Here is a 27,244-nt window from a genome sequence, read left to right on the forward strand (position 1 = left end):
GGAGATGCACCTTGTGCAGGCAGCGACAATACGGGACAGGATAGCTTACCTTGTGGAGGCGGTGACTGGTTAGGTCGATGAAGCCGATGACAGTGTCGTCGTGATGCTGGTCGTGTGCGTTGCGTTGGATGCTTCGGAAGCCAGTGACCGAACTTTTTTCCGCGTTTTCTTTTTTTAATTCCCGGATGCTTTGCTGGATCCGTAATCTCGTCAACAGCTCAGGGGTGCTGATTGATTTGCGCTAAAACGGCACGGCGTTGGAGAAAGGGGCCCCCTGTCGCTCCAGTAAGGTAAGGTATCGTCCGGTATGCGGCGACTGGAGGGCAAGATTCGCCGGGCTGAACGGTCGACAGGCCGAGACCGAGAGGAAGATCAAAGTCGGAATGGTTGGTGGAATGGGGTTGGAGAGTGCGCCTGTTCGGACGGTGGGAGCAGGATGAGCCGAGAATGAAAGGGAGCTTTCGCAAAGGTGCGGGCAGCGATAAGGGCACTGCAGATGGGTATCTTGGAGAAAGGCACTTTTCCTCCCTCTCACCTCCCGTGGGGTGCTGGTGAGAGCGAGATGTCGGGTGGCCTATTCGTTGCCCGTGACGTGACGTCCGTGTTCCTCCTGCAGTCACCGGGTCAAAAGAGGCATCTCGACATCCCCGTCCAACTCGCAGCAAACAAAGAAGGAGGAAAGATGGGGGTACAGACGACGAGGACACGAGCTAAAGGAGGGGATATGTGGTAGGTTAATAACGAAGGAAGCGGAGGGGAGAGAACGAGCTCTGACCGCCCCTCCTCGCTCTTGCACGAATGCAGACTTTTCTGTACGTCAGGCACCTTCGCAATAGGTGTGGTGACTGGTGGTGAGCGATGGTACTGAGCTTGTGGTAGGTAGGTTGTCGCAGGTAGCTGTTTATCTGACTTTCTGGCTCTCTACGACCTTAGCCGATGCTGCCACCACTACCACCACCTTACATCACTATCACTGCCCAACGTCTCATTGCCCACGCAGCACTATTCCTGTTTCTCTCCCCTCCTTGGTGTCGCTGCCGTCGACATTGCCGTCGAGAGTGCCGCACTTTGAGGATAAGCATGAGTCGGAACGGCATTGGAATGGACCGGACAAGACAAGGACGTCAGCCTAGCTGGGGCGCTCATGCAGGTGCTGGCAAGTGAGAGGCGGCCAAGTCAACGAGAGGCTGCCGAATGTTTCTACACCGCATATGCGATGCGTGATATGGATCTCTAGAAGAAGCCGGATGGGTCCCCCGAAGCACCGAAGCTTCATGGTGATGGGGCCGGGGATCTGGGGTCTGGAGGCGGTGGGCGGTGGGAGAGGTCGGACGGCAGCAGGTGTGGTCTGTGATGGAGGGCGGGAGGCGAATGGAAGCAAACGGAGCGGGCCAATGGCGGCTCAGCGGTACCTAATAGGAGAAGCCCAAGCGACATCACGCACGACGCTTGTGAAGCTCAAGTGAGGTGTTGCAGTGTCCCCAGGGACAGCCCCAGATGCCCGAGTGACGCTACTGCCATACCAAAAGCAGGGCCTTGCCTATTACTGCATAGCATCCGGATCGTGACATGACGCCAATGGGAGCGGTGGAATGCAGACTGGGAATGGGGGAGGAAAAGAAGGGATGACGGGTGTGATGGCGCGAGTGCTTTTTCAGCCCAATGCCGTTGTTATGTCAATGCGTACTTATCCTGCAGCGCAATCAAGTATTCCTTCCTGTCAGAACCTACCATACTAGGCAAGGTAAGGTAAGGTAGGAAGACATTTCACATGCGGTTCGCTTATCACCCTGTGCGGGTGCCTTCTCGTTCTGGAACCGCGAGTCGTGTTGAACCAACAGACGACGGGCGCAAGTCGCATGTCGCATATCGCCTGTTCCAACCAACAAGATGCGACTCTGAGTTGGAATGGTATCCGCGATGGAAATTGATATTGATGGATATTGGAATCCGTACAAGTTGGGCGGCAGGGGACAGAATGGGACGCGGCTTGTATGGGCAGTTCCGTGCCAAGACGCTCCGCACTTGCTCTGCGAATCTACAAAACGAGCAACCTGATGCGCACGAGTTGGGCAGGTACGATCCAGCTCGCGTGCCTTCCTCCTGCCCTTCGTCGCTTCCGTTGCGTGTGGCAGGCACAATCGAATCGACCAGCAAAACTAAGCAGGAGCTACCTACCTTACGTGCCTGAGAAACTTGGAAGGCGTTGCGTTGCACATGGACAACAATACCTTCTTCGGTCTCCTTCCCGTCGGACATTTTTGGGCGGGAACGTAGCACTGCACCGCACCTTACCTCACCTCACCTCACCTCACCTCACCTCACTTGCGCCAGAAACAACGACGGGCAGGAGAAGAAATAAAGTCGCGATGCAATGCTCCCCCAGAATGCAAGTCTTGCCCGGTTTGCCTCGCCAATCACAGCACATGGCGCGGCGCCTCCTTCCTGCTTGCTTCTTCCCCTAGCTTAGGTACCTTACCACGCTTGCCAGACCTTACCTGCCGTGCTTGCGTGCCTACATTGCCGCACCTGCCTTAAGCTTCTTGCATCTGCTGTCTTGTGTCTCTCTTGCCTCCGTCAGATGCTGTTTCGTCCTGCCGCGTCTTTGTCTTTTCGAATCTGCCAGGGCCTGAGTCTGAGTCTGGCCATCCCATCACCACATACCCGTACAACATGAGTATGCATCCACGGATGGACACTGCATCTCATCCCATGTCCAACCGAACGAACACACCAACAACGTCCACACCACACCAACATCACAAAAGTTCGGAACGAAAGTGAACCAACGACCAACGATATCCATATCCCCACCCACTCCACAAAGCTGTTGGGGCCCTGATCAATGATCATCTCGCGGCTGCGATGACGGCCCACTTGGTCAGGGCGCCCGTGGGTGAGCTTCCTTGACTCAGGATCTCAGGATTCGGACGACCCACGCACATGAGCTGTTTGGAGCACAGCTGTTTGACCGCGACCGACCACCAGTTCGCAGCTCTTTCTTCCTCGACCCTTCTTCCCTTCTTCCATCACGCATATGAGCTGGCTGACTAGCGCTTCAATGGTTCGGTGCTGATACTGCACCTGCACAGAGAGACGCAACTGCGTTACGATTTACCTCTTCTTGCAGGCCCCAAGCTTACTTTGCCTTACTTTGCTTCCGCACCGGTCCCTGCCATCTTCCAGACACTTGCATGGTTTCTTCCTCTCAATGGAAGGCTGACATTGCATCTCGTACGAATACCCTGCCTTTGGCTTTCCATGCCCTTGCTCTCGCGCCAACCGAACAATCCATCCATGAAACTTCCCTCCCGTATCCGTGCAAAATTGCAACCAACGTCATCTCCCGCACCTGTCCATCACCATCTGCTCCTCCTTATCCCCCCGACGCTGCTCAACAATCAACCTAGAAGCCGAAGCCGTTCGCCTCGTCTCAGGTCCTTCAAACAGACCCAGTGGTCGTCTATTCTACTCTGCACACTCGCACAGTATTCCTCACAATCCGTCCACCGCGCCGCACACACACAAACTCTCTCTCGTCGGGCTGGACACGCCCGTTCCCCAAAATCCTTGCCGTCTCCCCCCTCCCTCCATCAGCATCCCCTCCGATCTCAATCCCTCCGGTCCAAAATTCGGATAGTCAGCAACGGGGCAACTTTTCTATTCTCATCTCAGCACGTACAGCACATCATACACGCGAGACATGGTTCATGGTCTATCGTCTCCCCCAAACCCAGACATGCCGACCAAACAACGGCGTGGCGTACGGGCCAGTGACTACGGATGCCTATGTACGGACAGCAGTGTATCCGTTTGGTGCCGCACGCATATTGGTCAACCCTCGCTCGCATAACGACTACCTGGCAAACACAGCTATCTCCGGTTTGCTTGCTGATTCTGCTACAGCCTACTGCTGCTACTGCTGCTGCTACCACTTTTTGCTTCCTACCTACTGCATAGTAAATACTCTCAATCACATCTCATCCCTCACTCTTGCCAAGTCACTTGGGGGGCCACACCCAGACATCCTGACACCCCTCCCCTGGCCACCTACCCCCCCGGGTCGAGCAGGACGCCGCACGCCGCACGCCGCACGCCGCACTCCCCTCCTGCTCAACGCCGAACTGGGCCTGCCGTCCTTCCCCGGGATTGGACAAACACCATGGAACCCCGCCACGCTCACCAGATGTGTTGCTACGAACGGGCGTGTACGTACCATGCCCTACTGTGGTGGTTGAATACTCTGTACTTTCACCTTCCTTACCAACGCCTGCAAAGCGACCGCATAGCTTCGTACATGGTAGCTTCTGCTGTTGCTGATGGTGTTGCTACATCTCGCAGATACCCTTACCCTTACTTCCGCGAGGTCCCTGCCATGTCAAGTAAGCTAAGGTAAGGTCGGTTACTTTAAGGGACTGAGATACCTCGCCCTCCTGCTCTCCTCCATGCAAAAGGTACCCTTTTCACTGCATGCCTCACTCCATCGTCCCAAGCACCAAGCCCAGCATCAAGCACCAGCAGGCATTGAATCGGTCGCAAGTCACCAACAAGCGAGAGTACAGTACAGCACTGCATGTGCCGTTCGTACGGGCACCGCCGGACCTGAGCCTGAACTGAACGGTGAACCTGGCTGGGCCTGACCCGATTGCTCTGCTCTGCTCTGCTCTGTCCGTTGGTGTTGCTCCCGTTGCCGCTGCCGCCGTTGCGGTTGCTACATACTACTTTTCCCGTCAAGCTTGCTCACGCTGACTGGCCGGTCGGCTCAGTTGGTTTGCTGCTGCCCTGGGTGGCAGAAAAGCAATAATTATCTCTCCTGGTTCCAGAGAAACGACAAACAACCGAGAGCCAAAAGGGCCTTCCGTTTTTCTCGCAAACTCACCTTTTTGTCCTATCCCATTTCTTTCCTTTGCTTTCCGTCGGCGGCTGCTGTGAAATGACCCTTTCTCCCACTTCTTTCCTCCTTCCTGCACATCGCAAACGTTCATCTGCGCCCTTGATTTCAACGCCGTTCTCATGACCTGCAGGTAGTCGACCCTGGTCTGGCTTGACAGGAGAGAATCGATATCATCCAGCTCAATTCGACTTCGGTATTCAGACTCGTCCGTCTGTCACTGCGCCCGCATCGCCATGCCCGCAAACAAAGCTCAAGGTCGGTACACGTCTTCCTCGTTCTGGCTGATGATGCGATTGATACTTTGGATTCCCCATTCTCTGCAATTTTCTTCCTCCCCGAATGCCAGGCGGATATGCCCTTGGGGGGTTTCTTTGCGATACGGAGATGGGCGATACGGGACGGATGGGAAAGGACAGATTCGCGCTCTGGGGAAGAGAGACAAACCGCTGATTAGAACACCAAAGAAGCAAGTACACCGATCATGGCCCCTCCAACCGCCGCGAAACGAACGCACGCTGCCATCAGCAAAAGCAACCCACCCACTATCGACCCGCCGCAACAATGGTGAGTTTATCGAGCCAGCTCATCACCTACCTGTTTGAACAAATGAAGACAGTTTTTGTCGAAACGCCACCATTTGCGACCCCGATTGCGCCAATCTCTACTAACACACATACCCTTAGGGCCGAAGCTTCTCAACCATCCATCGATAATTTTGACTGCTCCAAATATGATTATATGCCCGACGAAAACGGTGGCTTTTGGAAGCTGCAGCCAGACTTCGTTGCGGAAGGCCTCGTTCAAGTAATACCTCGAGTGCACACGGGCATGTCGCCCATTCAGAAGCCACAGGACTTCGCCTTCACTTGCCTATACGAAAAATGCACCGCAAAGCCTTTCAAGCGGAATCTCGATCTCGACAAGCACTACAAACAGGCCCATTCCGACAGCCAAACTCAGCCTTCACCCGCCTTATCCGTCAAGGAAATCACGCCTGCTCTGAGCACGCCCAAACCGAGCCCCAAGGTTATCACCAAGGCCGCAGCCGGCGGAAAAGGCGGAGGGAACCGCAATAACAGCGTCGCCGGCGCATCAGGGAAGAAGTCAGACGAGGCCTACTACTGCGACTACAATGCATGCAACCGCAAAGACGAGCCATTCAGTCGTAAGGACCGATTACGAATCCACCTCACGGATGTTCACAAGGAGGACGTGAACAAGAAGAACGGCGAGATCACGGACGACTGGCTGCAAGTGCGCAAGGTGAATGCGGCCTGGTGGCGGTGCACGAAATGCCTCGCCAGGATAAAGGTCGACCCCAACGGATGGGAGTGCCCCCAGGACGGCTTCAAGCTGGAAGACAAGCGTCGCGAGCTGCGGGAGAAGATGATGGCATCGGGCACGTGAAGGCTGTCGACCATGAAGAACGCGGGTATGCGACCTAGCGTGCCGAGGTCGCATCGGTCGGTCAGGGTGGGGAGCGTGGGATATCAAAAATGGAGTTTTATCGCATAAAAGTTATCTCCTGCGGGAATGACGGAGAGGGCGTCGTGGAATTCTTTTGTTTTCGCCCCCCCATTATTAGGTCAACGGTCTGCTTTTGTTCCTTAACCCTTTCGCGATGGGCAGGCCGGGAATTTTATATGCAACGGGAATCATGGGAAATGGCATTTTGGCGGAACGAGTCCGACGAGAGGGTGGAGGAAACGTTCTGTCTCTTCTTCTTCATCACACATGGACGCTCGTTGTTTGACGAATTGGCATCGTGATACCGTAGCGTCTGCGTCCTCTTGTTTTTTATTATGGTATTTATTATCTGCCTCCCCCTCTGTCGGGAGCTGTTCTTCTTTCTTCTCCTGCGACGGCCTAGGTCCCAAACTTACACTAGGAATGATGACACGATTCGCCTTTTTCTTGTTGTGATGGTTTTGCTTCTTTGGTGTAGGTTTTCGTTTTATGGCTGCGAACTCGAGGGGTTCTTGCGTGCGATACTTCTGCCACCTGATAACCGTGAGAAGGGGGGGCGACGTGGTAGACTTTGGAGGGGGGCTTCACCGGGATTCCACCGAGCCCGACCGAGGACTCCGCGAACACCCCTATCGAACTTCACCACTTTTAGACTTTTTTTTTTTTTTTTTTTTTTTTTTTCCCCTTTGGCCTTTCCCNCTTTTTTTTTTTTTTTTTTTTTTTGTCTTACCCATTGGCCATTGCCGTGCCTTTTTCCTGCCATTCCTCGCATTCGGCCCGAGGGCCGAAGGGGCCGAGAGAAACCGCGAGTTCATCCCTGCGAGCCTACGAAAACCAAAACCGATAATAATTTCCATCGGCTTCTCATGGGGGTATCTATCTGAACCGATTCCTTCGCACGCGATTAATTCCCTCGATTTCATCTCCGGTGGGGAGGGAATTGGTTAGAGTTCGTCATTTTGAGCAAAGAGAACAGGGTGGTCTGATCTTTCTCTGTCTCTTTCCCGGGCGACGCGGGCGTGTGAGTGTGGTGGTGGCCTTTTTTCAGCTCAGCCTCCTAAAATCTGCGCGTGGGCTCCATCTTCGTGCAGGTCTTGGGAGCGGGTTCCATGTAGGTTCGTGATTGGGCGGCAGGGGTGGTGGGGGATTGGATGGGGAATCCACACCTCCCTCTCGCGGTGCGATGTGCCTCACGCAAGCGGGGGCGTTGGAGGGACTGGGAAGGGGAGGTGAGGTAGGATGGTTTCTACGGCGGGCTATTGATGATGGGGATTTGTTTTGTTGATTGATGGGGGTTGATGAATGAGTTGGTGATGAATGGACAAGGTAGAAAGGGAGGAGGGGTTTCCTTTGACGAGGACTCAGGGGTTGGGGTTTGGTTTCATGATGCTTGGTTATCAATGGGCTTTGCTGACGAGTTGTAGTTTCTGAACTAACATTGAGCACAATGACTTAAGACGAGAGCTATATTGAGATACTCAAGGGATATAAGGCTTTTTGTCACGGTGTCGCGTGCGCATTCGATTCTTTGGCCTCGAGGCCGTCTTTTGCTCCAGCCCTTGTAGGAGCTGAGAGGGAACCTGGCGGACTTATCCAGTCTTTCAAAGAAACCAGAGGACGAGTTCGATTATGAATTACTCAAGGGATGAATTCGTTGGTTGGCCCGCTGGTTGATGATCGTCTTTGGACAATGGTGTCCAAGTTGATGGATCGAGATCCTGGCGGTTCCAGTCGGCGGTTCGTTGAGCTACTGAGCTCAGAGACCATCTCCATCTGCCTCTTCAGACGAACCGAACGACGTCCATTCAGCCAGTTGAGGCCACAGAGAGATCCGGGAGGAGGTTCTGCCGGGGGCACTCAAGCTAAAGCCCAGACCATGGAGTATTTCGGGCGGTTCGCAGGCCAAGTATGTCTCCATGAGCAGTCGATCATTGTGTTCTTTGGGCTCAAGACCATCTTCTAGAGGTGGAAAGGCCTCGCAGGCCTATCCGGCCCTTCAAAGAAACCTTGAGCACAATGTGAGCTCAGGGGACGAGGTCCTTTGCGAAGGATGAGTGAGTCGGTTGGCCGGCTGGTCAAGGGACGTTTCTGGTCAATCGCCTCGGGCGATTGATTGATCGAGCTCGCAATTCATTGAGCCGCGGAGCTCAGGACCTCCGATGACGACGCGACGGGAGAGAGTTCTGCTGGAGGGCAACTCAAGATCCCAGACGACCGACTATTCTAGTGGTTCGTAGGCGAAGCGTTTCTTCTGGGCGCTGTCTTCATTAGCAGTTGTCAGTGGTTGATTAAAGTCTTACGAGTCTCTGGGTCTTAGAGCTTGACATCACGTTCGATCGAAGGAGGATATTTTCGGTTTGACCCAGTGTTGCAAGGAGACAGTCGCGAAATCTTCCAACCTCGTTCAAGGTTTCTAAGGTCTCACTTCTTGGGTCGTAATTTGGCTTAGAAGTGAGGAGTTGGGCCTCGACAGTCGATGTCGTAGTCGCTCTCTTTCTCTCTCGCTCCCTCAACGGAAGGCCGTGTCTTTTTCGGTACATCTTTATCAACCGTCAATGGGCATTTCTTTCATTTCTCATCGCATTCCCCGGAGGCGGACTCGGAATGGTCGATTGCTCTTTGACGCAACGAATCTCAGTATTCTCCGATTGTTCCCTCCCTGGACTTGGACAATAGCATCATCACCAACGGGGTCAAGCACATTGTCTTCTTCTACCACGGATCAAGTTGATCATGATGTGGGTTTTCGATGATTCAAAATAGTGCCTTCATCGCTCTTCTTTTACGAAGGAATCTTTCATCCCAAACACTTGACGTCGTCTTTCCAATCTCTTCACCCTTCTCTTCTCTATAGTATCATCGAATTGGGTACGTATACTGCGAAGCTACTGGACTGGGCACTGACCGAGGTGCTTTTACTGCTTTTTTCCCCCTACTGTGAAAACCCCTCCTAGGTGGGCTCGAAACTTCCTCGACATAGTCTCATCGAATACTTGTTCCCTTGACCCGTTTATCACCACTCTGAGGCTTGCCCCTCGACGGTTACCGCAAACATGTGTATCCTGAAACATATCTTCTACCAATGCCCCGAGACTGAAGAGTCAAGAGAGGCCAGACAAAAGCACCCGGACAACAACATCCTCGATCTCCCCAACAAGAAGGTGAAGCTCTACCGCAGGATTGGCGATCTTGACGCATGTGTTAGGTTGAGGGCTGGAGAGGAACACCATATGCAGCAGGTTCGGGTCTACTGTGCCCACCCGTTCATCGGCAACTGCAGACAACCCACAGGCAAGGTCGTCGAAATTGTACAGGGCATGTGTGCGGACTGTCTGAACGTTTCCAGTGCTCTGCCTCGCCAGGCCTGGCTCCGCCAGGAGCAGCAGCTCAGCAGAGACTTGACCGAGAGAAACCCAGAGCAGGAGAGAAAAATGATGGAAAAGAAGGCCTCCGCCTTTGGTTTAAAGATAGCCAAAAATGAGGACAAACACAATGACGGAGACGAGGACAGATCCGGCGGACCCGTGCTTAGGGGACCTCCTTACACCGACGTACACCCAGATCTATTTGAATACTTTCAGCAAGTCGTCATCCTGCTCAAACACTCCATCGCGCGCAAGATCCCAGAAGCGAACATGCGCGACGATGATCTCAGGCAGGTCAGGATGGAGATCCGTGCCGAGATGTTCTGCCGTTGCGACGACGATCACTGGATGGATAACGCTGATCAGGGGACGGCGTCTCGCATGCATGACTGCAGGTGTCAGACCCAAGTGCTTCCCGCGTCCGCCAACATCGGCCGCAGGATGCGGATGTACGAGGCTGAGCGCATCCTCAAACGCCATTCCCGCATGATTGACGTCCTAGAAGCTAACTACACGGACAAGGATAGCCGGTATCTCCAGGAAGAGAGAGCCGCCGCCCGGAGGTTCTTCCTCGATCGCCGAGGCGCCCGGGCCAATGTCGACGAGATGGCCGTCTACGACATGTACCCGTCGGAACAGGCGCGCTACCACAACGCCTTGATGACGCTAGACGTCGAGGTGGAGGACAAGATCGAACAAGTGCGTCAGGAGCAGCTGTGGATCGAGACGGACGCTGAATGGAGCGAGTTCGAGCGCCAGCTGCGCCTGCGCGGGCAACAAGCCAAGCAGGCCGTCACGTGGATCGCGCTCGACAACGGGCTGAAGGATGAGGTCGTCGAGGAGCTGGTCGGCATTGCGAAGACGTGGCTTCTCTACGCCGGGACAACATTTGACCCCATCAACCCGTACGTCCATGGCTTGCGCCCCGACAAGACAGACCAGCAGAAGGCAGCGGAGGTTGCGGTGTACAACGACATCAAGAGGATGTTTAGCGTGATGACGCAGATGTTCCCGGCGAACGATAAGGAGAGGTGGGAGCTGTACGCGAACGAATTCCAGGAGGGCCGCATCTCGACTGCCGAGTTTCGGGCCATTTTCCATGTCAGGGACACGTTTTACGCGAACGCGATACGCAAGGTGCCGGATGCACTGGCCGCGGCTCGGAGGAGAGTCATTTCGGTGGCCACGGCGGCGGAACGGCTGACGGGGAACCACCACCCCGCGCCACAACAGCCGCAGACAGACCCGTCCACGAGCGGGGAATCCATGAACTTGATAGATTTTGAGGACGGCGCGGCCAAAGAGAAGAAGGAGGACCCGCCCACCTGCGGGCTTTGTGAGGAGCAGTACGACGACAACAACGAGCTGCGACGGGCGGTCGCGGTCTGTCCCCGGTCGAAGCTGCATCTGGTGTGCTTCAGATGCGCCATGACACACGTGCTAAAGTTTGCCGCGGTCAACACATCAACAGACGACAGACCGAGGTGTATGTTGTGCAGAAAGAAATTCCACGGCGAGTTCTTTAGGATTAAATATAAAGATCTCGGCAAGCTGCCTCCGCCTACTGCGGAGGACGGGGAGGATGCTGTGAGAGGTGCGCTCATCTACCCTCCGAGTGATGCGGTGCGGCCTGGGCAGCCTTTTCTATGGTGATGTGGTTGGCTTTGTAATTGATGGCGAATGGAGTGGCAATTGATACGGGAGAGGAGTTGGGTGTGGCTAGATGTAAATGGCAGAGAGATGTTGAGGCGGAGGAACTAGAGATCTGATTGGATCTTATGTCTACTTGAGTGTCACTTTAATATTTACCACATTCCCTTGAGGTTTTCATTTGCGTCGAGACTTCCCACGCGCAGTCTACTCAAATCCATCAAGTATGGGACGTATTTGAATATCTGCCAGCCATCATCAAGAGCCGAGCAAGGACGAAAGATTCAAGTATATTAATGTTACTTCTTCTTTAGAACACCTTCCAGGCCAATGTAAATCTCTTGCCTTTCGAGTCGGTTGATAGCGTCGTTCTCAGTGGTTTCCTGGGCTCTTCGTCGCACAAGACGCGCTGGGAACTCACTCCATCTTTCGAATAACGTTCTTTCTATGGATCATTACTTTGGTCGTTTCCGAGGTATACCTGCGGGTAGTATATTCGACTACATCAGTCAATCTGGACCAAGAATAGTCCAGCACTGACCTAATGTGTGATGTTGCACCGCTATTCCTGGTCCAGAGAATTACATCAGGTAGTTCGAGAAACTATCTGAAGGCAGACTTGAGAACGTAAACAAATCAGAATAGAAAGCAGTACCTCTCAGAAAGAACTCTTAAACTTTGAAAGTGCGTAAGGATGCGAGCTATAGTTAACAGGTCTCGTCTATTCTAGAAGGACTCGGCTTGAAAGCTTCTTTGTATCTGTCGTTGAGGATATATTGATGACAAGTAGGAGTAAAACAATAACTAGTTAACACCTTCGGATTCTTAAAGCCTAAAGGGGTTGAAGTTCCCACGGTTCTATAAATAAGAGCTTGCTTCCCCAATCCCCGGAAGTAGCATGACATGTTACAGCGCTTTATAAAAGGAAATCGAGCGTTACAATCCATTTGGCTCGGCGCAACACAATGTTCGAACCGATGGGGAAGCCTTCAAGCAATTCTACTTCGGGCGTCGACGATCCCCTGACATTACTTAATAAGGAGCCATGGAACGACGAACATCTTCCTGAGATCTAACTAGGTATTCTCTTTCACCTCTGTCTTCTGAGAAATCCGTGTTATTCGGTTTCATAGGCGACATCAAGCTCGCCTGGCTACATTCTCACAATCTGTATTTTCGACCACAAGCATTAGGTCATCGTCGAAGCCATACTTCGTTGTAGAACTGATTGTAGCGGTGGAATTTCAAAGACTGTCGAGTCGTCTGAATGTGTCGCTGTGAGAAATGCGGATTGTTTGCCGCTTGATCGATATTTTAGGGAACCAGCAATGGAATGTTTTGTGAGCCTTCACCATCTTGGCCGGCCGCGACGGCACCGCCACTGGGAGTTGACGGCAGATGATGTATCTTGTGCAGTCATGGGTACTGAAAGTGGGACGTAAAGACATTTAAATCCGATGTGGTCTCTACATTGTTAATCTGGCAAATGTCTAAGGCTTTTCTCAAATGGCTTTTGCCTTGAATAGACTCTGTGTTCATAGCAAACGCTCTGTTGTTAATAAACTCGTAGATGACGATAAGGACAATTATTCATGAAGACATAGGCGGTTGCGTCGTTTCTCATCCTCCATAGTATCGTGGGAGTATTGACGGTGATATTGAGACAGAATACTTCAGACATGAGATCAGACATGAGAACCCCGTCCTCGACTGATGAAGCTGTCTGTTGTGCAAAACTGCGCAATGCTTCAGCTCACCGAATCGATTGTTTGCGAGGCTCTATCTCAAACCACTAGAGAACAGCGGTGACGTATATTGGCTCTGTCGAACTCTCTTCGAGCCCTGGGGGCGTGTTTTATAGTTACTCTCAATTGCTTTTTCGACGATGGTGAAAGTAACACAGATGTTAGCAGCTCCTGCGTGATGGTCAGGACAGGAAGAAAAGGCAAACACGAGGTTCTAACATAAGCTATGCCATGCCAAATAACCATAGATACATTCGATGAGGTACATCATTTGCGGCTAGTTCAGCTACAAATGCCTTGTGAACAATCCATGATTGCGACTCGGACGAGGCACGACAGCCACAACTCCTATTTTGCTATAAATTTTGAATTCATCAATGTTACTGACCGGAAAATCCACCAGAATTATAGCGAATAGTCCTATCCCTGGTGTTCAGAATCGAGAAAAGAAAATAATGTTTCGGGAAGGGATGGAGTTTGTTACGAGCGTCTCAGAGATTTGGCAGCCCGAGGCCCGCAGGAATATTTCAGTGTACCATGTCCCTGGTTTTGAGGACGTATTCGCTGCGTCGACGGGCATACACAGTTCTGGATTATGTGGTATCACTTGAGAAACATCACTCATGTTGGCCAGAGATGATACAGATTCTTAAACCTTAGAGAAGCTGCTTGAATCCTCATCTATCAGAAGCCTCCATTGCCTCCCGTCTAGATTTAGAAGCCCTCTGATCAGTTATATACTTTATCGTTCCGCACCAGCTAGACGTTAATTCGAGAGCAATCCGCTTTATTGTCTCGGGACATGGCTCGCAAAAAAAACATTCTAAAGCGGCTATGAAGGATGCTGTTGTCGCCACGGTTCATCAGGACTTGGTTTCGTCTCTCTGGTATTCGTCCCCAGCAAGGCTTCTATGAATCCAGTGACTTGAAACAAGTTCATAGGCTCTGCACGATTCCAATTTTCCCATGATTTACCCTAGAAACTCACACTCCTCGGTGTTCTTTCGCTCGTATCTTGCCTGTGAGGTAAGAACTATTTGGCCTCCATACGTGAGATTTATACACTTCTCGATATGAATTGAACGTCAAAGGCCGCATTGCGTTGACTTATGAAAGACTTGAAGAATGCTCAGAATCTGGAGCAGCACCCAAAGCACAAATTTAACGCCTTCAATTCCTAGGATTAAATGAAGGCGACCTCCTCTTTCAACAATATAGCAGGTAAATCACTACCACTTCAATTATCATCAAACTCAATTCCAGGCTGATGCTTTCTTTCATTTCTGATGGATGTTAACTATTCTTACAAAATAGACACAAGACTCCATCGTCCCTGGCCATCGAACACATGTCCTGCAAAACGACGTCAGAGGCCAACTGCCGATGGCCTAAAATTCACACCGTTGCCTGTGCTAAAGTCAATGAAAACTATGCTGACCGTATGAATTGTGCTTGCAGTTCTTCGAAAGCAGCGCTGAGTCTTATTTATGCCCAATAACCAGGAACGAGCGGCTGGGCGTTGTATAAAATGAGATTCGCTCGAGACGTTAACACAGACGGAACCAGACCAATGGAATGCCATGGAACGTCGTGAAGCCTTTAGCCAACATGCCCTCGCACACATGAAATCACAGCGGAAAGAGTGTGCGCGGGATGTAAATGCACATTACGTCTCGGTGTCGTCAGCCATCGCTGGCGTGATCCATGATCTATCATGGAGGTATTCGGGAACACATGTCCCCACCTGTCGTCTGAACACAACTGACTGGCAAACTGGACTTCTCCCGACACTTTGGCTCGTCAGCGTAGACTTGACGCATGAACAGACGTTGTGGCAACAATGATATCTGCGGCTTGGGAGTTACCACTGACCAGTAATAACTGATCGATCTTATATACGGCCAGAACTCGCTCAGCTGGACCACCATATGAGACAGTTATTATAACATAAAACAGTGTGTTTCTCAATCATCTATTCTACTTCAAGCAATAGTGTAGGGTGTCCCTGAAGTTGCATTCGAGCGCAATTAAAAGCTTTGGCTCTCAAGGCAGCCGGTTGTGATCCCGAGTAGAACCCCGGGCAGTTTCAGGGGCACACACCCCATCGCATAAACGCCCGCCATCTCGACTGCTTGTCACGTATTCGCGAGAAAAACACCGTCATACCCGACGACTTGGACTGGATCTTGTGACGCGCGAGGTTCAATCGCGTCCCTGGGACCCTGAGCCCAGAACCTCGTGAAAGAGATAGCTTTCGACTTTCTTCATATCGCGTGGAACAGCTTCCCGGACTCAAAGTTCATTGGCCTGATTCTGAGAATCAATCGTCTGGGCTTTGTTTTATAGATTCCTCAACCTGGCTGCCCGAAGATTCCTCTAATGGAAATGCCCCGTCGCCTGTTGCTATCCATGTAATATGAAATGCTAGAGCAAATGGCGATCTGGCGAGGTTAAAAAGCCTTCAGAGCTTCATTTGTCATTAATCAAGCCAGAGATTGTAGTTGGGGTTCGTGTCTGCGTGAATTTTCGAGTATCTGAGATTGAGGCCGTGATGCTGAGCAAAGCCCTGGCAACACCTCTTCAGTGTGACATCTCATCGATAACCATGGACGTCACCAAGTGCTTATCTCCGGATATTCCAAAGGTTTGCGGGCGGCATAGTACATCAGCTGAAAAGCATACACCGCGTGGAGTAAATAGCATTACAGAAGGAGGTCCTCCTTCACTTTTATTGGTCGTCCGCTTCCTTTGGCAACGCCATTACTTCTAGAGCTGAGTTTGATTAAGACTTGATGTTGATTGCGAAATCAGGAAAAGTCTATATATAGCCCGACCCTGGTATGTGTATACCCAAACGCCGTCTATGGTATCTCGTACAACTGCTCGCCTTTGGCAACGAGTGTGCTGTTTTCCACTGTCCTTCTCTTGTCCTTGAGCTTCAGGCCCGTCCCATGAAAAAAGGGGTATTCCTATACAAAACAAGTAGACAAAAAACCACAATTCAAAAACAGACTGACGTGGGCAACATCATGGACTCAAGCACCCGCGACGCCCCGGCCTCGTAAATCAACCCCTGGCCCTTAGCCAACCATTCGTTAAACGCCTCGACAGTCTCATCCCCAGGGAAAGCATCCCACACCTTGCGGTCCGTATCTGGGTACAGCGACCACATGCCCCTGAGCGAGTCTACCGTCGACCACGTGGCCAGCCTCCGTCTTGCGCTACAATAGTGAAAGTAAAGCCTGCGGCAGAGTTTGTACACCTGTTTCTGACACTCGGCCCGCGCCCCATCCTCGTCGCGCGCCTCGGGCGGGTTCCCGGGCATCACGGTCCACCACGCGAGACGCCATCGCAGGCTGGCAAGAATGCAACCCACCCGACGTAGCAGCGGGAGAAGCTCCTCCTCCTTGACCTTGGGTTCGGTGGACTTGTACAGCGCGCGCTGCAGGTAAGTATAGGCCTTGACCTCGACCTTGCGACAGATGACGCGGGCGAGCTGGGCAGCGAGCTGGAGAGCGCCGGTGTCGGAAGGGGATTCCGGGTCCAGGAAGCGTTCGGGAAGGTGGACGTGGGTTTTGTAGACGTAAGAGTAGCGCGCGTGGGAGGGCATGTTGTGGATGGCGCAGAGGAGGGCGAGGGGGTCGTCGGTCACGACATTGTCCATGCAGGCCTCCCAGTCCGCGTCGAGGTGGACGAGGTCCCTGTCGATAAAGGAGCTCGGGCTCCGGTCTGTCCTGCCGCCGCCGATCTGAGCCTTCAGGGTGAGGAGATACTCGTGGCACTTTTGGAGGTTGAGGATGTAGACGGGCCGGTTGTCCTGGTGAACGCGGATGTCAAAGTCGCAGGGGGTGTTCAGCGCAGCGATGACGTCGTCGAGGGGAAAGACGCACTGCAGGGGAATGCGGATGCGTCGCGTCCCGTCAAGCGAGAGGTGGTTGATGGCGCGCTGAGAGACGTAGTTGCAGGACCTCGAGAGGACTAAGTCCTCGAAATGGGCCAACTCGCAGGGGCCCGGCCACTTGCTAGAGCAGCCATGCTTTTCACACTGGACGCAGGGGCTGTTTGGGGCGTTGTCGACCCGTCTGCAACCCTGCTTTGAGTACTTGCAGCGAATGCAGACCGTCTTCTTATTGCGGGTATCTTTGGCCTGCTCGCGGGACTTTGCTTCCATGGGACCGTTGCGGCGTCCGCGCGAGGGGCCCTTTGGGCTTGTGCTTGGGAATGGGGCAGCTACGGCTTCCGGTTTTTTGGAGCGGGAGCGAATTTGTACAGGTGCTGTTGTTGTCGAGGAGGCTGTAATATGCTCCTGGCTTGCGCGCTGCAACTGTATTATGGATGATCGGTTCGGCGGCGGCAGTGCAGTGTGGCTGCGGGGACGGTTTGTTCTAGGGTCTACTGGTCTATGTACTCGCCGTCCTTGTGACGACAGAGGATTGCCCGGCCGGGTGTATTCTGATGAACGGCGAGGTCTCTGTCTCGGGACCTCCAGGCGGTCCTCGGTCGTGTTGAACGGTACCGACGGCCTCATATCTCGAAAGTTCTGCGTTCTAGTGTTCTGGAACGTAAAGCTGTTGGTGGAAGTGTGGTCGATGGGATGCATTCGGGAGGTTGGGGACGGCCCGGGAATGTTGAAGTCCTCGAATTCAAACATGTTTGTAGCTTCCGGCGGGTGGATGACCAGCGAAGGCTGAGACTGTCCGTCGGTGAACAATGGAAAGTCTCCGGACGGAAGGGTAGCACTCCACGACTGGCTGAGACCCGCGTTTCCATCTTCTGAGAATTGAGCGCCCCAGTCCTCGTAGAATGGCGAGGCGGGACTAGGAAGGTGGGAGTGGCTCGACAGGCCGGCGGAGAGGGCGCTGACACTCTGTCGGGGAGCGCTCGTCGGCGTGGTCTGGAAGTTGAAAGTGTTCGTGGGAAACGCATGAGCGGAGGCAGGCGAAGAGCTGGCCGAGAATCCCAGCGTGTTCAGCGACGGACTGGCGTTATTTGTGCGGACGTTGAGGAAGGGTCTCTGGACAACGCCGGGGCTGCTCTCTATGGACGGCACGATGTACTCGGAGACGCTTGTGGTGGTGCTGTTGAGGGGGTTGAAGTTACCGAAGCTCTCGGCGAAGTCGCTCTGGCTGAATGTCACCGACTCGATGTCGTCCTTCCCGTGTGAGCTGGCTTGGCTGATGCTGCGGGCGAGACCGTGTGATGACGGGCCGGCGGCGCCATGGCCGAGGTCCTTGTTTTCAAAGGACGAGCCGCCACCGATGAGGAGTTCAATTGAGAGCTGTGCGTCTGTGAGGAGAAAGTCAGCAGGTGTTCTGTCAGAGGACGACGTGGAAGACTGACCGAGATCTGGACCTTGGTTCTTCGGGTCGGGGAGGGAGGGAAGGTCGGCGTTGAAAGCCCTAGAGGTAGTCAGCATCTGCTCTACCTTGGTGTGTCCGGGTCTGTGTCAGGAACGTACTGGATCAACAGCTGAGGGTTCCGTGGCACATCGGTGTCGGGGAGATAGAAGTCATCCACGACCGCAGGGTGGTAGTAGAGGTTGAACGGCTGGGTGCCGTCGCGGGCACCAGGCTGCTCGGCCCATGCCGAGGCGTCGTCGCGCTGGTTAGTACTGTGTGCCATGCCCACGCGCTGGCTTCCTCTTCTTTTCCAGTATCTTCGTGTCTGACGATGTACGGATGATGATGAAGCCACTTCTCGACAAGGTGGGCTGTGTTTGTAGAATTTTTCCTTCTTTTTGAGGTGTGTGGTGGCAAGAGGGGGAACCTGGACGGCCGCGCGCGGGGGGGAAAGGAAGCGTCGCCCATCTTATTATGTCCCGTGTCTGCCTTCTATCGTTGTGCAGCCTCGTCTTGCCCAGCCCAGCAAGGCAACGCCCATCGCCTTGATTGGGTTGCAAATGCGCAGTGACATGTGTCTCGAGGTGACGGTGCAAGGTGAGTGGTCAGAAGGAAAGACTGGCATCCATTGGCACCTTGGAAGGTGAGGTGAGGTGCATTGGTGTCAGTGGTGGTGTGGGTGGGTACCCAGGTGTCATGGAAGGTGTGTAAGTGTTAGCAGGTCCGTCCGCCTGTCGCTGTACGGTCCCTTTCCGCTAGCGGGTTTAGTGCGCTGCTGGGACGAGGACGGGGACCAACCAGCGGCTGGGCAGCATCGACGTGCACCTCTCGGTGTGTTCCAGCGATGGAAAGAGCACTACTGCGGCCTATGATGATGCCCCCCGGGGAAGGGCTTCCTGGACCCGATACAGGGCGACGGGTTTTAGTGGGCGGTCGACACAACGGGGAAAACGTGCGGTACTTTTCTCGCTCAGCGTTCCACTGCGCTAAAGCCGCACCAAGGCAGGGCGCGCGCTGGGCAAACCACGAGGCGCACTGCCAGGGATGCCTCGTCTGAGTCCCTGTCATCATCCTTCGACGAGACTTCCATCGTCCTTCTATGCAGCAGAACGAGCATGGGTCCGGTCCGGTAGTCATCTGAGCTGAGGCATTATTTATCTTGCTCTCACTACTGGCCGAATCTTGTTTCCCATCATGATGGAGGGTCCCGTTCATCCAATGTAGCCCCGTCTGATTTCCCGTCGCCGTAATCGGTCATGGATGATTGATTCACACTTTCAGCGGACAAAGTCAAGGCCGTTCTCTGTCTCTCGTGGGGGAAGCTCGCACATACTTTGAGGGAAATTCAACCTTGCCCTATTAAAACAAGCCTCCCGTTCCTCTTCGGGCCACCCAGCGCGTCATGCCTCGTTGCCCAACCGCACATGTCTCAGTGATTCCTGTCGGCTGTCATCCCGAGCAGTCGCCGCTCTAAGACTGAAGAAGGACCCACCTTCTAGAGACGTCCTTTGCAGGTAATCCTTGTGCCACATGTGCCATGTCTTGTAATGAGCCTCATTGTATCCCATCTTGACGTAGCGATAGTCGAACAATATTTCGGGAGAAAGATTGTTGATTTGGCTTGTTTCTTGCGGTTGATGCGGCCATATCCATGGTATTGTCACTTTCATGATCCAACCGTCAAGCAGCCCTCGAGATAGGAACAACTTCGTCGACAACTCTTGTATGGAATAGTTGGCCAGGCATCTTGCACGATGCCCACTCCTCCGCGATAATCTGTCAATATTATTGTACGTCACAAGAGTTGGCTCCTTGATATCTCTCATGCCCTTGTCCTCCTGCCCTTTTCGCACCCCTCTTTCGCGTGCTTTGCCGCCTTGGCGCATGAACCCCGACACACAATTACTGGTGAATATAAGAGAGACAGCACCTCGTGACCATGGGCCAGACCTCTGTTGATTTCTCCAACCACAAATGATGTCTCTCACCGCCACGACGACAACGCCCAGCAACGTGACATCAACAGCCACATCTATCTCATTACTCACAATCACCACGCCATGGGTAGAGCCGCCAGACTGCTCATCCCAGTGGACGACCAGCACCGTGTCCTATGAGATGTACGGGGGCACCACCGTCACTCGAGAGTTCACCATTTCCAAACCCGCGGCAACATGATATCCTTCCGGGTGGGACAGCTTCCCCCCGGAGCACCGTCTCAGGTTCAGACCGGGCGTGTGTCCCGACGGATGGGTTTACAACGACATGGCCGAGAATCCAACCCGAGTGGTCTCGACGGCTCATTGCTGCCAGAGGTTTGTTATTGTCCCTCTTCTTGAGGTCACGAGAGCCAAACCGCTAACCAAAATCATCGATCCAGCGGCTTCGATCGCTTGGAGACCCATACCTTGAGAAGCCTCTCAACGTTGGCACCCCTATGTGCAAAATCAGAGTGGACAACCGCAGGCACGAGATCGGGACCAAGAACCTTGGTGCACGATGCCTGGATCGTGACCTGGGCCAAATCTGACACGGCGACGTTGACGCCCAAGCTGCCGACGCTGACCAGCGGCATGACGGTGATGACGTGGACCCCCGGCGAGAAGATCCCCAAAGGCCGAGACGACGCGAACCGGGTGGACAACGGCTTCCAGTACATGAGCCAGGGTGTGCTGTGGTTCTTGATGGTTGGGATGCCCATCATCGGGGCTCTCATGATCAGCTCGTGTGTGTGGTGCTGTGTACGCAAGTGCAAGAAGAACAGGCGGGAGAGGAGGGCTATCAAGGCCGCAGCAGCAACATAGCTTCTAGCAATTTTCAATGTCAGGACTCTCTATTGGAAATTGAAGTTATTAAAGAGTATATAGCAGTTTACTATGGACTTGTACATGATATCTTAGGTTCTTAGTGATGCTCTGCCTGAACGGCTCACTAACATGCCTCACTTAAAATGGCAACAGCGCTAACCGAGTTCGGCTTTGAAACCCTACCCAATCCGTGAGATGACAATCGAACCGCAGTTTTGTCTGACCAACAACACCACCCCGTCCACCTTCCGACCGCGGAACCTCTCCTCGGCAGCCTGATCTTGGCCTCGGTCGCCTTCTTTTGCACTCTTTGTTGCTCCGCCTCCGCCTGCTTCACTCCAAGAAGCCCCAGACTACTAAACGCATTCTCTGTCTCTTCCTCCTCCCAGCCTGACCTTCGGCAAGGACCTATCTCCCCCTTCCGCTAGGACATCGGCGACCTGCGACAAGCAGTAAACATGCGGCTCTTGGTAATTCCCTTTACACAGCCAAACCCGCAACGGGCATCCTCGACCACCGCCGACTGATGCACTGCCCGTAGCTCGTCAACGACGACGGGCCCCCGTCCGCCGTCTCGCCCTACTTCGCGCCCTTCCTCGCCGCCCTGCACGAGGCGGGCCACCAGACCGTTGTCGTCATCCCAGACCGTCCGCTCTCTTGGATCGGCAAGGCGCACGCCGTGGGCAAGACCCTCACCGCCGCCAGCGTCTGCCCTGCCTCCTTCTCCTCTCCCGCCGCCCCCTGCCCTGTCGGCTGCGAGGACAAGCCCGATGACGAAGACGACCGCCTGCACCGCTGGCTGGTCGTCGACGGGCCGCCCGCAAGCTGCACCCAGCTCGGCCTCTTCCACGCGGGCTTCGCGCCCGCGGACTTCGACCTTGTGGTCTCGGGGCCGAACCACGGCCGCAACGCGAGCACCGTGTGGGCGCTCGGCAGCGGCACCGTCGGCGGCGCCATGGAGGCCGCGCAGTGCGGGCGCCGCGCCGTCGCGCTCAGCTTCGGGAGCAAGGAGCCGCAGCCCGACGGCATCATCCGCGCGGCGTGCGTGCGCGCCGCGGCGCTGGTGGGCGAGCTGGCGGCGGACTGGCACCCCGGCGTGGAGGTGTACAGCGTCAACGTGCCGATGGTGCCTGGCGTCGCGGACGCGCCGGTGCGGATGACGACGACGGCGCGGGGCCAGTGGGTCACGGGCGGGCTGTTCAGTCCGGCTGCTGCGGATCCCGAGAAGGCGGCGCTGGGGAGGGAGTACCGGTTCCGTTGGGCGCCGCAGCTGGCTGATGTCAAGAAGCAGGCCGAGGAGAGCCCCGAGGGAGAGGACCTGTGGGCGTCTGTGAATGGGGTGATTAGTATTGCGCCGTTGAAGGCGAGTTTCACGGCTGTTGATATGCGCAAGTGACGATTGCACGCAAGATGACTTGGTATGCCATTCATAGATATAGACATAGACAGTGGGTTAAACAGAGTAGATAATAGATCGAGCCGCAGTCATTGTGTCAGGGGCTCACACGGACACGCAGCCGTCTGCACTGTCCTCGATGAAGATGCCGCCGTAGATCTGACCCTCGTCCAGGCCGCTCTCCTGGTACCCCGAGTTCACCACGTCGTCGGTCCCCGTGGGCTTCTTGAGCATGCCGATCTGGTACTGGCCCTCGCCGGCGAGGTTAGCTGAGATGATGTCCCCTGATTTCTGCAGTGGCTCGTCCTTGGTGGAGTACCAGACTTGGATCGTGCTAATGTCCCGTCAGTCTCCATTTCCCAGCCCAAAGCGCAGGAACATCGCGGGGCTCACTTTTGATCAAAGTCCAGCGTCAGGGCAAAATTCTGCCACGAACCGTCCGTGGCCATCGGAGTGGACCACACCAGCCGGTTCTCCCTGTCCAACAGCTTGAAGGTGTCTTCAGGCAAGCCCGGCTGCCCGATGATGGTGCCGGTCTGGAAGTTGAACTGGTTGGCGTCGTACGCCGCCGTCTCGTGCCAGACGTTCTGGCCCCCACACATTCCCCGTTAGCACACTTACTACCACACACCATCATCAAGAATCGGCTGGGGGCGTTACCAGGTATTCATGCGTCAGGTTCAAAGGCCTCTCCGCGTCCTGCCGCACGCTGAAGTGCAGCGTCTTCGCCCCCTCACCCGCGGGGCTGCCCGTGTTCGCGTCCGCGGCGAACTGCAGCCCCGCGCGGCGGAACCCGCGCTGGCTCATGAAGATGCTCTCGTCGGAGATGGTCACCTCCACCGCGCGCGAGCCGGCGGCGGCGTCGAAGCGGGAAGCGGGGACTGACGAGAGGAGGACGATGTCGGACCAGAGGAGGGTGTTGCCCTTGACGTAGGACGGGTTGAAGGGGTTCCAGCCGCCGCCGTTCGGGGTGTCGAAGTCGGTCGGAACGGCGGTGGAAGGGACGCGGCCGTCGAAGATGAGGGGGCACCGGATGAGGGAGCGGCAGGTTAGGGTGACTGAGAGTGCTGGTGTTGCGAGGGTCAGGAGTGTGAGGGGATGCATTTTGAGGGCCACAGGTTATGGGGATGGATTGGGCGGATTGGGGCTCGGTTGAGGAATTGAAGAGGATAAGATGTTTGAATTTATTTTTCTTTTGGTATTGATGTGTGGGTGGCTCAGTCCTCGATGAGGTGTAGTATGTTGGCGTTGTCTGCTCTAGGTAAGAACGGACGCTTGGCTCCGAGAAGTCGGAGCTGGAGGGTTCTTCGATACTAGCGAGTGACGACATCCAAATCGGCATTGCAGCTCACATTATCTTTGCGTGGCTATGATGACGTTAGTTTTGCTAAGCCTGGAACTCGTGTGCATGTTGCGATGGGCTCACAGTTGCCCTTAAAGATATAATAAGTGGTATCATGAGACATTGCAGACGAATGGTCTTTAGGCCGTTAAAAATCCCTGAGAAGAATGCTAACACCGTTCTAGGGCTTCAGGTGAGTGCACCTTTGATATGTCATAAACGCAGGTGGGCCGCGTCGAGGCAGTTTAATTGTTCTATGTTCCAGGTGAACCCGCCGGCATACTTGGAGTGACTCTAAGACATATGCGTATCAGAGACTTTTAACACATGTAACTTATTCTGGGGCCCTGGGTACGTATGCCGCGAATTCTTTACTAGACGAAGCACCAGCCGAAGTGCTCTTGCTGGATTTACCTACTGCATACCCTCTTCAGGGTGGGACTCAACAAACATACACCACTTTCGTATGTTTTGTATGCCTTCTAAAATAGACATATAATCTATTTTGATGTTGTTATCAACTCGGAAACTGCGTCCACGATCGTAGGAGATGTAAGATGTGGATAAATACAAACTTGTCATTTTGTTTTTAATTATATCCGGACAATAATACTTTCGGATGCTGACAAGGATCCTTGCCTTTTCATGCTTCTAAGCCTTAGGAAATTGTACGTGGAAGTAACGTGTACTGTCTGGGGTAGTTTTGTGTCATGGAACAGATCGAAGTATTCATGCAAAATCGTACATCTAGACTGAAAAACGACGGCAGAAGACCATGGTCGCATACAGCAGAAAGTTATGAGAATAAAATTGTAGAACACACTGTAAGTTATGAGGTTAGTCCCTCGCAATGGAAACTGACATGAATCTGTGAACTTGTGAGTGATGGAACTATTGTCCGGATGCATTGCTGATACCGATGTGGATAAAGCCAGTCTTGTTTTAAAAACCGTGAGGAAGGCAATCTCTGGCGGCTTGCTGGGAAAGCTTATGCCGGAATATGTTGAAGAAAACTGGTCCAGTCTTTTTATTCAAGAGGCAATATCTTTGATAGCGCAGTAAAAGAAATGCTTAATCTGCAGAGAGCCCTGAAATATGAAGCCTCCGGTGTTCATAACTCTATTAGAGGTTTAGAACATTATGTAGTTTGGGTGGTGACGGGACTTGCGACGTTCAATCTGCTATGATGGAAGCTACTGTCACCGGCGTTTAACAGAGAAATCCAAAATGTAACTCTGTAGTTTTGAAGCCGTTACCTCTCTTTGATGAAGTGAGGACCTGGACGCGGAGTTAGAATCGCCTGGCCTTGATGCATCCATGCGGGCGGCGATGACGACCGCCGACTGCCATACAATTTTCACCGAACACCCAATCCGGAAACCGAGCGACTCGCAAGGCTTAGACCCACGCTGCTGGCCAGGTGTCTTACCGCAATGCATGCAAGATGACCCGTCGCTAGAGCAAGAACTTGGGGTGGCGCGGGGCATGCACCAGCCACTCGGGTCCGTTGCGTGTCTCTCGTTGATGCAGATACGAAATACGGTCCGGCAGCGGGGACCCAATGGCAGGCGGAGCTTTGCGCCGAGTGGGGCCGTGCCTGTGACGGTAAAGCCCGGGCGATGGATGATTATGCCCGACTTACCGTCACGTTGCTGGCCTCATTTGATGAGGAAACGACGGAGGAGCATGAGGCGTTCCTCGAGGCCTCACGTATGATTATGGGTATATATTAACTGGGTGGGAGTTGCCATTTTCTGGGTGGTGAAGCTGTTGTTCATCATCGCCATCGCAGACTGCATGCACTCAATCTTCAGATACAATCAATCACGCAAAGTACAACCTCACCTTGACAGAGAAGATGAACTTCATGGGCAGAAAAAGCGATGCAAAGGCCGACGACGTCGCCAATATCCCACCCGAGCTCTCGGACCTGCACTGCTTCACAGAGACCGGCGGGGTCATCACCACAAGTATGTCGTTGTCACTACCTTCACTGTTCTCAAGCAAACACTTACTTCCCATACAGCCATGTTCGACATCCCGGGGTACCGGGTCGTCCGCACGCTCGGCGCGGTGTACGGGCTCTCGGTGCGCAGCCGCAACATCGCGGCGAGCCTGGGCATGGTGATCAAGTCGCTCGCGGGCGGCGAGCTGCGCTGGTTCACGACGATGCTGTACAACTGCCGCAACGACGCGCTGGGCCGGGTGGTGACGGAGTGCAAGCAGCGGGGCGGGAACGCCATCATCTGTCTGCGGTTCGACGCGTCGGACCTGGGCGGGTTTGCGCAGACGTGTGCGTACGGGACGGCGTGCGTGGTGGAGAAGATCCAGGAGGAGGCGGCCGTTGCGCCGCAGCTTGCTGATGCGTAGGACGTTCAGTAGGGGGAGGGAGGAGGGATGCGAACAAGAATAGGTGAGATTGTGGTGAGGTTCGAGTTGGCTTGGCGGGTTGAGATGGTTTCATTTTTGGTATGATTCTGGGGGGTGCGGGTTTTTTGATACCAATGCCACTGTTTGGAGCTTTTTTGGGATTTGATGGTGTGTTTCCTGAGATGATAGTTATTCTGCCTGCACCTTCTACCGCCAATCAATATGCTTGAAGATTTGAACGGAAGCCATCGCACAGTCGCTTCCACCAACTGAATTGGAGGAGAGCTTGCATCAAGCGGAAATCCTTCTACAAGGGCCTGCATGGAGCGATAAGCAGATAAGCGATGGACCCAGGTGGCCGGCTAGCACTGAGTGGGAATGTGACAATTGAAACGGGCCAAGGCCACCCGGCCGCGCTCCGCATCCGTGAATAGAGCGTGCCGTTCCATTGGAGAAGGTGTTCCTGGTCTGGGGTCGCTTTTGGGGGCCCTTCCTGCAGCTGTGACAAACTCATTCGCACCCAGTCCAGGCCAGCTAAGCTACTTCCATCTCACTGTAGTACCAGGGGCCCGCCACCTCCCACAGCAAGCACAAGCACGCACCGCACCCACCATCGCGCAGCAAACACGTCCAGCTTCCCATTGTCCTTTGTCTCCAATCCCCAATCCGCCAAACACCTGGGCCAGGTAGTTTGTTTCTCAACTCTGGGCACTGGCACTGGCTTGACTCGGCTCGACACTCGCACGTACATACACATACCAGCCCGTCTCCGTCTCCGTCTTCACCCTTCCGTCTCGTGACCCGCGCTCCGATCCATGTGCCATCGTCGTCTACCCCGATTTCCCAAAGAGGCCTGAAGCCGCCTCGAG

General features: G+C 54.0%; 6 protein-coding genes across 6 annotated transcripts; 4 read left to right on the forward strand and 2 right to left on the reverse strand.

Annotated features, from left to right (window-relative positions):
- Positions 1-5,375: 5,375 nt before the first annotated feature.
- Positions 5,376-6,301, forward strand: GCG54_00004937 (uncharacterized protein; the record flags this gene model as incomplete). The annotated part of the gene is made up of 2 exons (XM_045404974.1): positions 5,376-5,458; positions 5,578-6,301. 2 exons carry the CDS (start codon positions 5,376-5,378, stop codon positions 6,299-6,301), a joined length of 807 nt encoding a protein of 268 aa, XP_045262917.1.
- A 3,113-nt stretch (positions 6,302-9,414) lies between these two features.
- GCG54_00004938 (uncharacterized protein) lies at positions 9,415-11,379 on the forward strand (the record flags this gene model as incomplete). The annotated part of the gene is made up of 1 exon (XM_045404975.1): positions 9,415-11,379. One exon carries the CDS (start codon positions 9,415-9,417, stop codon positions 11,377-11,379), a length of 1,965 nt encoding a protein of 654 aa, XP_045262918.1.
- A 4,743-nt stretch (positions 11,380-16,122) lies between these two features.
- GCG54_00004939 (uncharacterized protein) lies at positions 16,123-18,743 on the reverse strand (the record flags this gene model as incomplete). Its single annotated transcript, XM_045404976.1, has 3 exons — positions 16,123-18,407; positions 18,462-18,520; positions 18,580-18,743. 3 exons carry the CDS (start codon positions 18,741-18,743, stop codon positions 16,123-16,125), a joined length of 2,508 nt encoding a protein of 835 aa, XP_045262919.1.
- A 2,982-nt stretch (positions 18,744-21,725) lies between these two features.
- GCG54_00004940 (putative tubulin--tyrosine ligase PBY1) lies at positions 21,726-22,663 on the forward strand (the record flags this gene model as incomplete). The annotated part of the gene is made up of 2 exons (XM_045404977.1): positions 21,726-21,737; positions 21,809-22,663. 2 exons carry the CDS (start codon positions 21,726-21,728, stop codon positions 22,661-22,663), a joined length of 867 nt encoding a protein of 288 aa, XP_045262920.1.
- A 105-nt stretch (positions 22,664-22,768) lies between these two features.
- Positions 22,769-23,767, reverse strand: GCG54_00004941 (uncharacterized protein; the record flags this gene model as incomplete). Its single annotated transcript, XM_045404978.1, has 3 exons — positions 22,769-22,997; positions 23,057-23,250; positions 23,324-23,767. 3 exons carry the CDS (start codon positions 23,765-23,767, stop codon positions 22,769-22,771), a joined length of 867 nt encoding a protein of 288 aa, XP_045262921.1.
- A 2,096-nt stretch (positions 23,768-25,863) lies between these two features.
- Positions 25,864-26,375, forward strand: GCG54_00004942 (UPF0145 protein; the record flags this gene model as incomplete). Its single annotated transcript, XM_045404979.1, has 2 exons — positions 25,864-25,975; positions 26,032-26,375. 2 exons carry the CDS (start codon positions 25,864-25,866, stop codon positions 26,373-26,375), a joined length of 456 nt encoding a protein of 151 aa, XP_045262922.1.
- Positions 26,376-27,244: the final 869 nt, after the last annotated feature.

Source organism: Colletotrichum gloeosporioides (genome assembly GCF_011800055.1).
Source record: "Colletotrichum gloeosporioides strain Lc1 chromosome Unknown consensus_54, whole genome shotgun sequence".
In the NCBI taxonomy this organism is placed as follows: Eukaryota; Fungi; Ascomycota; class Sordariomycetes; order Glomerellales; family Glomerellaceae; genus Colletotrichum; species Colletotrichum gloeosporioides.